The sequence below is a fragment of the Danaus plexippus genome, chromosome 6 (assembly GCF_018135715.1).
Source record: "Danaus plexippus chromosome 6, MEX_DaPlex, whole genome shotgun sequence".
Taxonomy (NCBI): Eukaryota; Metazoa; Arthropoda; class Insecta; order Lepidoptera; family Nymphalidae; genus Danaus; species Danaus plexippus.
Genome location: NC_083540.1, coordinates 7,862,236 through 7,872,491, shown reverse-complemented (window position 1 = coordinate 7,872,491; position 10,256 = coordinate 7,862,236). Strand labels below are relative to the sequence as shown.

The 10,256-nt window shown below is 27.6% G+C and overlaps 1 protein-coding gene across 3 annotated transcripts in view; it reads left to right on the top strand.

Moving 5' to 3' along the window:
• Nucleotides 1-2,950: 2,950 nt before the first annotated feature.
• Nucleotides 2,951-10,256, top strand: part of LOC116777377 (solute carrier family 12 member 4) — a 230,811-nt gene continuing 223,505 nt past the window's right edge. The window contains exons 1-2 of one of the 3 annotated variants that reach the window (XM_061529703.1): nt 2,951-3,092; nt 8,188-8,421. In XM_061529703.1, coding sequence (XP_061385687.1) covers nt 8,301-8,421 — 121 coding nt within the window. In that variant the 5' untranslated portion in view covers nt 2,951-3,092; nt 8,188-8,300. Of the gene's footprint in view, nt 3,093-7,960; nt 8,422-10,256 lie in introns of those variants that run through there. The other 2 variants (XM_032670966.2, XM_061529707.1) reach the window with 2 other exon arrangements.

The window sequence follows — 10,256 nt, the reverse complement described above, 5'->3', positions numbered from 1 at the left end:
CGAATATTTTGGCTTTCGTAAGGACTTCTTATAATTCTTACATTATTTATTTTCTGTACAAAAACTATTAAATTTGTCAAAAAACAAGAAATATAGTATACGAACGAAGATGATCCGATAAACTACTACTGCTAAAAACTGTCACGTATGTAAATGTGTGGAGAATAGAGTTTTTTAGTCGTAAAAAAATGTTTTGTGTTTACAAAGATTTTACCAAATATGGTTTACTAATATTACCTCGGAATGTGTCTCTGAGGAACTTTCAATTCTTTTAATTGGGAATCACAAGGATTTGTTTTTTCTATCGTAATACCTTTCAATACTCGGTAACTTTAATGAGAGGTCTTAGAAGCTATATATAATTTCCAAGAATTATTACATGTAACAGTAACATTAGTCTAAGAGTTTTGTAAGAATATCTTTTCTTGGAAAAAGGAGGGTAGGGGGGAGAGATCGGATTAGGAGGTATTATTGATAATGAAATCCCCATATTGTTTTGCTTTTGTGTTCCGAAAATATAACCTATTTATATAGATTTATGTACGTTTTTAATATCGAACCCATTTTGTTAATTTTTCTTTCTCCAATATAAATTTAGGATTATGAATCATAAATTTACAGAGTACTTACTATCGCAGAGGTTAACTTAAGGTTATCATAAATACTCTTGTATTATTTTTATTTTCTCAGCTCTAACAAACCGCAACAAAAATAATTAAACACTGACATTGAAGGAAAACATATCGCTAAGGTTGCGGCTTTAATAAATATCATGTTATACCTTAATTAAAACGTTATATAAAACAGTGATTTAGATGAAACATTCTGAAAAATTTAAATTATGTTTATAATTACATTAGTAATTGAATAAATGTCAATTACTTTACTAAGTATATATTTTTTTTAAATCAACGGTAGTAGTCTTAACAATAAATTAAATTAATTTAAAAACAAAATGAATCACATTATTCTAGTTCTTAGTATGATTTGAATCACATTTCAACTTTGTATTAACGTGTATTTAGACCAAGTTCATCGGTCAAGGCGAAGGGTTGTTCTAGCTTAGCCTGGTTGTGGTTATAACCTTGGTGTTTTGCGATGTATTGTACTTTACGTACGGTCGAACATACACGTTTCTTATAGATAACATCTTTATCGACTTGCAATTACATTAAGGGTCTAGTGAATTTTTTATTTACATCAAACTTCGTTACTAGAAATAACCATTCTAATTTATTTATATAAGGTACTGATATATGTAGGCAAATATTATTCTAGATAGAATAACATATTAGTGACACGTAAAATGATTAAAGCAAAATATGAAGATTCTAAAGTGTATTTTATGAAGAATTTACATTTCATTAGTAATATTGGATGATTTAATAGACATATATTGAAGGGAGGTACAATTATAAGATTGTAAATTCCACACACTGCAAACATAAGCCAGGTCTTGGAAAATAAGTAATAAGACTGTAATCTTTCAGTTCTATTTTTAAATCGAAGTCAACATTATTTTAATAAGATTTATAAATGAAAAGGTCACTCAGAATTTTATTACCAATTTCAATATTTGAACTAAGTACAAACAAATTAATAATTTGAGTCCACGAAACATTATAAATACTTAAAAAATAATTATTTTATATGACAGTTTACTGCGCTCAAGCAGCTAAGTTAAGCTACTCCGAGTAATTTATCTTTTGAATGATTCAATGAATAACGTATTTAATGTAATGTAGTATTGTTGTTTTCAGTATGTCAGACATCTGTAGTTTCTCACCAGGTATCTGTCACTTTTATACAATTGCATAATCGATAGCTCCGTAGTAAAATAGTTAATAGTTAATGTATTGAACATTTAAAGGCAAATAATTTTACATTTTCGAATAAAAACGTGTCGTTGACGACACACGAATCGAATTAAAAATACAGTAAAGTGGCTGCCATCTCTCTGTTATCGAGGTTCTATGCTATTTACTATTGACTTTGACATAATCTTGTTTCTGTCATTTTAGTGAATTTAGCAACGGCTGGCCAAATGTCGCAGCAGTACTTCAAAAAGGAGTTGTGCTGGAGTAAGGTACTGCCATGTCTCTGGTTTGGACACCGAGCATCTTGTTCTTTGTAAACTTTTTACTCAATTAACCGTACAAAGTTTAAGGATACCTCAAATTTCTAATAACTGCCATTCGTTTATCTTAAACATTTAGATCCTCTTTTATAACTACACTCAAAATTAATTTTAAATTAATCTATTTAAAATTTCCACATGTTATTAAATTAAAAATCATTATTTATCGACACAAAAATAGAAAACTCAAGATGTTATCACCTATAGCACACTAAAGATGAAATTTTGTTCTTTTAAAATTTGCTTACTTTGAGTGAACTTCGAATTTTGAAGACAAATCTAATGAATTTCTCACTAAAGGTCATATAGTTTGACAGTGAGAGTCGAACATTTTGCATGTCCCAATAAACATATATATATATATATATATATATATATATATATATATATATACATATATTGTTAGATAACAAATAAACCTAAACCTCATTTCTGGTTTCACCAATCCAGGTAGGTACAGCTTTATTATTATTGTGTAAAATGTTTTTGTACAATAGACATAAGCGAATTCGACCAGGTGACAATGTTTATTATATCCAATCTGTATTTATTTTCTGTTATAAAGAAGGAGAATAAAAACGTTGAATTAGACGAAAACATAGATAAAAGAAACGCGTACCATTGTAAAATATTTTCGCTTTAACATAGCATTTAATCACCTGTATAGCAAATAGAATGAGGGTTATTTCAAACTTATTTCAGAACGCGACAAGCTGCATCCAAACGCATTTGAAGTGATGTCCTGCAATACATGTGCATGTATGCTAAGCAACATGTTACAGTGTATGATTGCGCAGTGTCGGCGCGGCGACTCGTACCAGATCAGTGCCGGCCGCCGCGCGTACGACACGTCCCTTCCGCGGGTTAACCGGCCCAAAACTCTCGCGAATTTAAGTATACCCAACTTAAATCTTATCATGATCTGATACAGTTCTGAATTATGAACAGGTTATAGGTAAAATTATTGTTAATCATCATTTCCAGCGCGGTACCGAGTGGGTTCTGTAAACAAATGCTATCCGATCGTAAATTATTGTTTATAAAATAGTTTAAGGTTAAGTTTGTTCAACTTTTTTCGCACGCGTCGGCTTCGTGGTGACGTAAGGAGTGCATCAGTAATCAGATTAGATATGCTAAGTCTACTGTAATCGTATAGGCCCAGGTAAAGGACGGGACATGTAAATATTGGAGCAACGAATTCATTCATTCCCACAAGGCCTTGAGTGGAGTGTTACTGTGTTATCGTTTAAATAAGTTTTTATATGTGGGCTCTTAAAACATGTGTTTTGATGGAACTACGATATTATAAGAGTTAGAAAAAAAATTTGTGATGATAATTAAAATTTATTTGGCTCACGTACATAAAGTATTAACGTTATTGAGAATAAATAAATATTTACACAGCAACCTCTTAACTATAAATGAATAAATTTGTTAGTATATTGGCGTCTAACACAGAAATTACATGAATATGTATAGAACTATTAGCTATATAATATTCAACTCTATATTAAAGAAGCATACGCGATAAAAATACGTTATGGTGACAATAGTTTTCCGTTCATAGGAGATAAACATATTTTATATGAATAGTGCTTATCTGTTGAAAAGAGTTAAAAATTATTGATAAATTTAAATATGGTTGTAATTATTATTCCTTATAAACGACGTGATTGCGTAGAGACATAACTTATACACTTATATTAACGCTACTAGACAATATTAATTATTTAATTTTGTGTAATATTAAATAAATTATTATTATTTATCAAATCTTATTAAATCAATAACTAGAGGAGTGAGTAATTTTTAATCAGCAGTATCAAAGAGTTACAGTATTCGTTCCGGTTATAATTGATTATTAGCTTTTTAATACAGTTAAAGTTGAAGGACACTTATAAACTAGGTATCCGTTTTATTTCAACATATAAAAAGTACCAAAAATTATTGTATAAATTATTGCAGGAAGAGTTTGTTAGAGTAATGAAACTGTGTAGTATTTAACAATGACGTTATCCCTAAGAGCAGTGGTGAACATTTTCGTATTTAATAGATTTATTTCAGGAAGTCGAAAATATACTCTATTGTGTATATCATAGTGGCTATAGTCGGAGAAAAGATGAAAACTTGTAAATAAAATATGTTTAGCAAAATCATAATAGAACGAAAAATAATTTTCCATTCAATATAAAAGTGACAGGCAATAATAATTTATTTAAAATCATTAGATAACGATATATTATGAAAGAAAATGGTTTTCCCAGCCACGTGTTATGCCGTGTCCACTATTCTATCAGTAAGCTGGTGATCTATCAAGTAAATCGATACCTATTCGATTCCTATTCGATAAAACATGTTGAATAGTATTTATCATCGTTGCGCGATGCGATATTTGTAAATACGGTACAATATGTTATGATTCGTCCACCTAGCACCAGTATGACTTAACATAGTAAACTTAATCATTATTTATAAGAAATAATTTTCATATTAAAAATCTATTTTAAGTATATTCTTTTACATGTTATCTTCACGGGAGTTAAATATTTTGATCATATACATATTTTTATAAGATAATAACTATAAATGAGGTTATAACTAAAAATAAAACTATAAACTATTTTTCATATTGTCTTAGAATATTTTAACGTGCATTTGCAGATCATGTTATGTTTTAATTTAAAATGTATGTTACAATTAATGAATGCAACAAGTAAACAATTATTTGATTGATGGAATTCTTGTAAGACATAGACTTGATATGGCGCAAAGACTATGAGTTAGTATGCTCGATTAACAATGTTGTAAATATATTGTTAACCAATTTATAAAATTTTGGACGCCAAAATAAAAATGTCGTACAAGGTCGTCCTTGGAACGATTTCCATCATTCAAAAAAATAGAAGCAGTAAAAGTAACAAATAGAAGCCGGTATAAAATGTACCCACATTTTATTATTCGGAAAATACCTTTGATATTTTTCTAATACTCTTACATTATATTTTCCTAGCTTGAGGTTGTTTGCTAACTTTATAGGAATGTTTTACATAGAATTACGCGACATATGGATATCGGTCTACCTTTTTTATAAACTAAAAATAATAACTTGTTATGTGGCTTTGCACTTAGTTTGTTTAATGTTTGTTATTGATAATTGTCAGAAACTTGGAGAATTAAGAAGTTTCACAGTTTTTTACTTACAATGGTCTTTGCGTTCACAGTGTTTTTTTTTTCAAAACAATTCTTTTTAATAGTAAATCGTTTAATTATCTGTAGAAATTATTTAAATTCTATTAAAATATTTTTTATTTAACTGAACCTAAAACAACAGGTAACTTATTGAATGGCTTATAGAGAGTAAAAAGTTTGTTTTATATTTCAATAATAATTTGCCCAACGAATTTAACTAACTATGATGTTAACGAAAATAAACATCAAATATTATTATAGTACTAAGTTTTAAGTACACAAATATTTAAAAATTCTGTTTACAAAATAATTGAAGGTCTTTATTAAACTAAAAGTACTAGTAAATTTAAATTTACAAAATTTACTGAAAATAGCATTACAAAGAACGTAACGAATATGGAAGCATGGTCTAACAAACATTAATGCACTTCATCAATCAGTATGTATGCACTAATTCATCGTTGCTCGTTTCCAATACGTATCAATTAGGTGTCACTTGTTCGTGGATCATATCAATATCTGCTAGACATACGATATTTATAGATTTATTCAGGAGTGTTACTTGTTTGTGAGGTTGTAAATTAATGCTTACAGAACGCCAATGCAGTTAAAAATTGTTTTAGACGTTTAAAAGAAAATATTTTATGACCAGAGTACTTATTAGCGCGTATATATGTATGGCTGCTTTTGTTATTGGATACGTTGACTAGAATATATTAACTAATTATATAACACATAAGGAAAAGAACAATTTAAAATGAATACATTTAATGCTTTGCTTATGATGACATAAAAATACTAGACTGTTGTTCAAGAGTCATAAATACGAACTAATGTTTGAACCTATTGATTGATTATGTATTTCTGTACAAGTGTTGTATAAAATAAGGAAAATAATATCGAAAAATTTGCTATCGAATTGTTAGTTGATATTAATTAAGGTCAATAAATGCTACTGTTATTGGGGGACGCCGTCAAAAAAACTTTTAAAATATTTCTAGTAAAATAGGACCTTTATTTGGGACACAAAATGTCATGAAGCAGACCTTGTTTAGGTTATATGGTTGTCGAATTTTCTTACGTACGTTTTTGAAATATTCTATGAATATAATGATATTTAAGAAGTCACTTTTTGTATCTGTTATCTGTAACCGTACCAGTATAAACAAACTTATCATTGTCTGTACTCACAATGTACTCACTGAATGTGAAGTTGGTGCAAATTTCATAACTAATAATGAATTGTGTAATGACATGTTGAGATTTAATAGAAAACTTAAAATTTTGATTTTTTTAACGACGTAAATAAAGTATATTTTTAATTTTATTAAATTACAATACCACTAATTGTTTTTGTTGGTCATTATTTTAAATTTACAATTAGTAGAAATAAGCCTAAAACAATTTTGTCATTGTCATCAAACAAATCACATTCAGATCTTTATAAAGGTTATCTTTATAAGTTTACGTTATATAAATGCAATAAATTGCCAAACTTATAGTACACAATAATACTTAAAGAATTCAAACTATTTACAATTATAAAGATATTATTATAATTAAATTCAAAATATAAGCATTATATTCTTAAATACAACTTTATTACGGAGTCCATTTCTAAACCCTCAACAAAACACAGATTATACTCGTATTACAATAGAAAAAAATAAATCCTAACTTTTTTAATCGTCAGTGTTATATTAATGTGTCGTAAAATTAATTATGTATGTAAATGATCATTATGTCATGATTAGTCACTTTGTCAACTGAGATGGAACAAAACAATGTGTTTAAATAAGTCACGGAAGCAATGTTCTATGATTTTTTTTTTTATTAAAATTAATTTTTTTGTCACGAATATTGAGAGCAAGAGTAGCACTCATAGGAAAAACATAAGAGAATGTCACGAAAATTTTAATCCTAGTACAGCCTTCAGTTTCCTACTTTAGAAGGAAGTAATAATTTATGCGATCATTGTATGACATTTTTATGAAATAATAGTTTAATTCTTTTTTAATTATTGTATTTTATTTTTGTTCGTGATATATTTTTAACACCTACCTTCATCTAATGCAAAACTTTGTTAATAATAAATTACTTAAGGAAAATTAATTCAGTTGGATATTGTGGAGTTAATTATATCAGTTAATATAAATTTACGATTATCTATTTATTACACGCCCACAGTCATTGCATTTTTTATGGAACCAATGTTTTAAACCGTTCTTTATTTAAGTAAGTACTGTTAATTTAGTTACGTTTTTGGAGCAAGCTTTTATTTATTGAGATAATTTTTAATATTCATTAATAAAAATACCTAAAAATTGGTAATACTATCACAACTCAAATATGAAATATTTCGTGAGGATTTTTAATATTAATATTTGGAAAACAAATAAATTCTTTTGTCTGTCCGTGATCACGGTTGCTGAAAAGTAACCGGAACGTCGGGATTATGTAGTTTTAAAATAATTAAATTTGCGTAGGTTATCCGAAATATATTAGTTTCATTTAAATGAATAAAACTCCCGAAAGTCTTAGATCAAATTTTTTAATTCAAACATTCTAGTGCCATTTGTAAAAAAAATTTGTACAATTTCTTAATGACGATTTTGTAACATTTTTAAATGTAAATATGCATATTACTAAGTTTCGGGGCTAATCTGCAAATGTTAGATCACTGATAAAATTAAAAAAATAAAAGATTCTATAGTAAACCAAATCCAGATGAATAGCTTTTAAATAAAGATATGAAAAATTTTAACGGAATGAAAATTACTCCTGTACGGTCGTATAATAATAGAGAGGGTACCGGGGAATATAAAATAAAAGTATTCAAATATATATATTAATGTAATAAGGAACAATGAAGTGATTGGAAGAGTAGTACAACATATCTGACACATATCACAATTGTATCATATCAGTCAATAATAATTAAAAAACTTTAAAGTGAAGTGTTGTATAAGTGAAAATGTCTGAACGCTTTAAGGTGACTATGTTCGATGAGCCGTCTGGCAAAAATTACAAGAACTACGGCGCGACATCGGCTGAGAGCGATGTAGAGCTGAAAGGCAAACTTCTCCAAAACTCAGGCAAGTAACTAATTGAAATATATTATATGAATGTACATATATAATAGTCCGCTACTGTTGCAGTGTTATATATAAAATTTCTAGAATAATTAATGAATGACTTATTGAATTATACAGCGTTCGCTTTCTCTTTGGTTCTAGAACTTAACGTAGCGAAATAAACGTTTATTAAAATTTTAGCTAAGCCAGGAAATCATGTCTCAGTTATCTAGTGATTTATCGAATATACTATTATAATTGTAAAGAATTCTCCCAGTTTTGTTTGTATAGGGACATATATTACGTTTCGTTCATTGTAACACTTGTATATAATATTATTATTATTTGACTTGACTTTAATTTCGACTAATATAAGTTTCAAACAATTAAATTTAATCAATTTCATTAAATTATATTTTGTATTACATTCAATATTTCGTAAAATTAATTGCTTCTGTATTATGGTTGTAAGTTTGAAGAAGATTAAAACAAGTTTTTCAAGCACTTTAAAGCTTCACGTAAAACTAGTTAGAAAATAAACACTTTTAAAATTTATAAATAATTTCTTCGTAGTATCCTTCAAGAAATAACTGATTTCAGAGAAAAATTAACCATGTCGTAAGATAATAAAGCGCTTTAAATTTAAGCTGATTGAAAATGTCAAACGCGTATTTAAAAAAAATTGCTATATTCTAATGCACCTTCGTGAACTTTCTTAATTTTTAAAAGACATAATATAAATCACATTTAAAACTCTTTAAATTACTTATGGTGGGTATACTTGGTTATCTCCGAAATGAAACTTCAGCTGTCAAAAGCATTTAGTTGCATACGGTTTCGCTTTTGTTCAGTTTGTTTGATATTGTAACCTTTGTTCATTTTGTTTGATCATTATCTTATTTTTCTTTCTATTAATTTAATATTGTACTTAACTATTTCTAATACAAAAAATATTAAGACTAGTTGAGTAAGTGAGGCATAACATTAGAATTATTGTCGCTGTAGCCCTCAAGACTCAAGTACATCAAGGTTCAATTACTGTATACAAAGTTTTTAAGTCATACAAGAAGGTAAGAGAGTCTTATGATTAAAAAAACATAGAATTTGTAAAAAAATGGAAATTTCTCAACTTTTTTCACATTTTCATCCCCAGCCGATATATTAAATACATTTGAAAGATTGAGACCACTCAATACATATATTTTCAATCTAGTTAAAAAAAGGGAAAAAATGAATAGAAAGGATAACTATTTATATTTTTAAATTAACACAGCTATTGATTCAAGCTGGCTCTAAAGCGCTTTTCATATAAATAACAGCTCAAAATTTACTAAATAAATATATTTTACTTATAATCTTTGTTTTATAATAAATTATTTAAAAATATATTTTCTTTTCACAACTAATCACGTAGATTTCTGTTTATTAATGTAATTATACAAAATAAATAATGTTCTAGTGTTTTTATGCATTTATTTCGCTTTTTATGTTAGTTGCTATACTTAATTGATTTGATATAGAAAGATTTTGGACGTATTCGTTCTATAGAATTAAATGTAACTAATTTTCAAAAGAATTATAATTATGTATGTAAAGTTTTTCTTTCAAAATTAAATAAATTACAAACATAATAGCCAGTTAAATAAAAGATAAGCCATCTCTAACGAGCTATACGATGCTGATTTTAAATAAAATCATCCGTAGATAAATCGTACTGTGAAGTACACATGCGTTCACAAAAATTTTATATTTCAAAAGGTCGACGAATCCTCGGATTCAAGTGCACTTAATGGTTTTTATTTAATATCCTGTCCCAAACGCCGACGTATCAAGTTATTATCAGAGCATGTGAACCA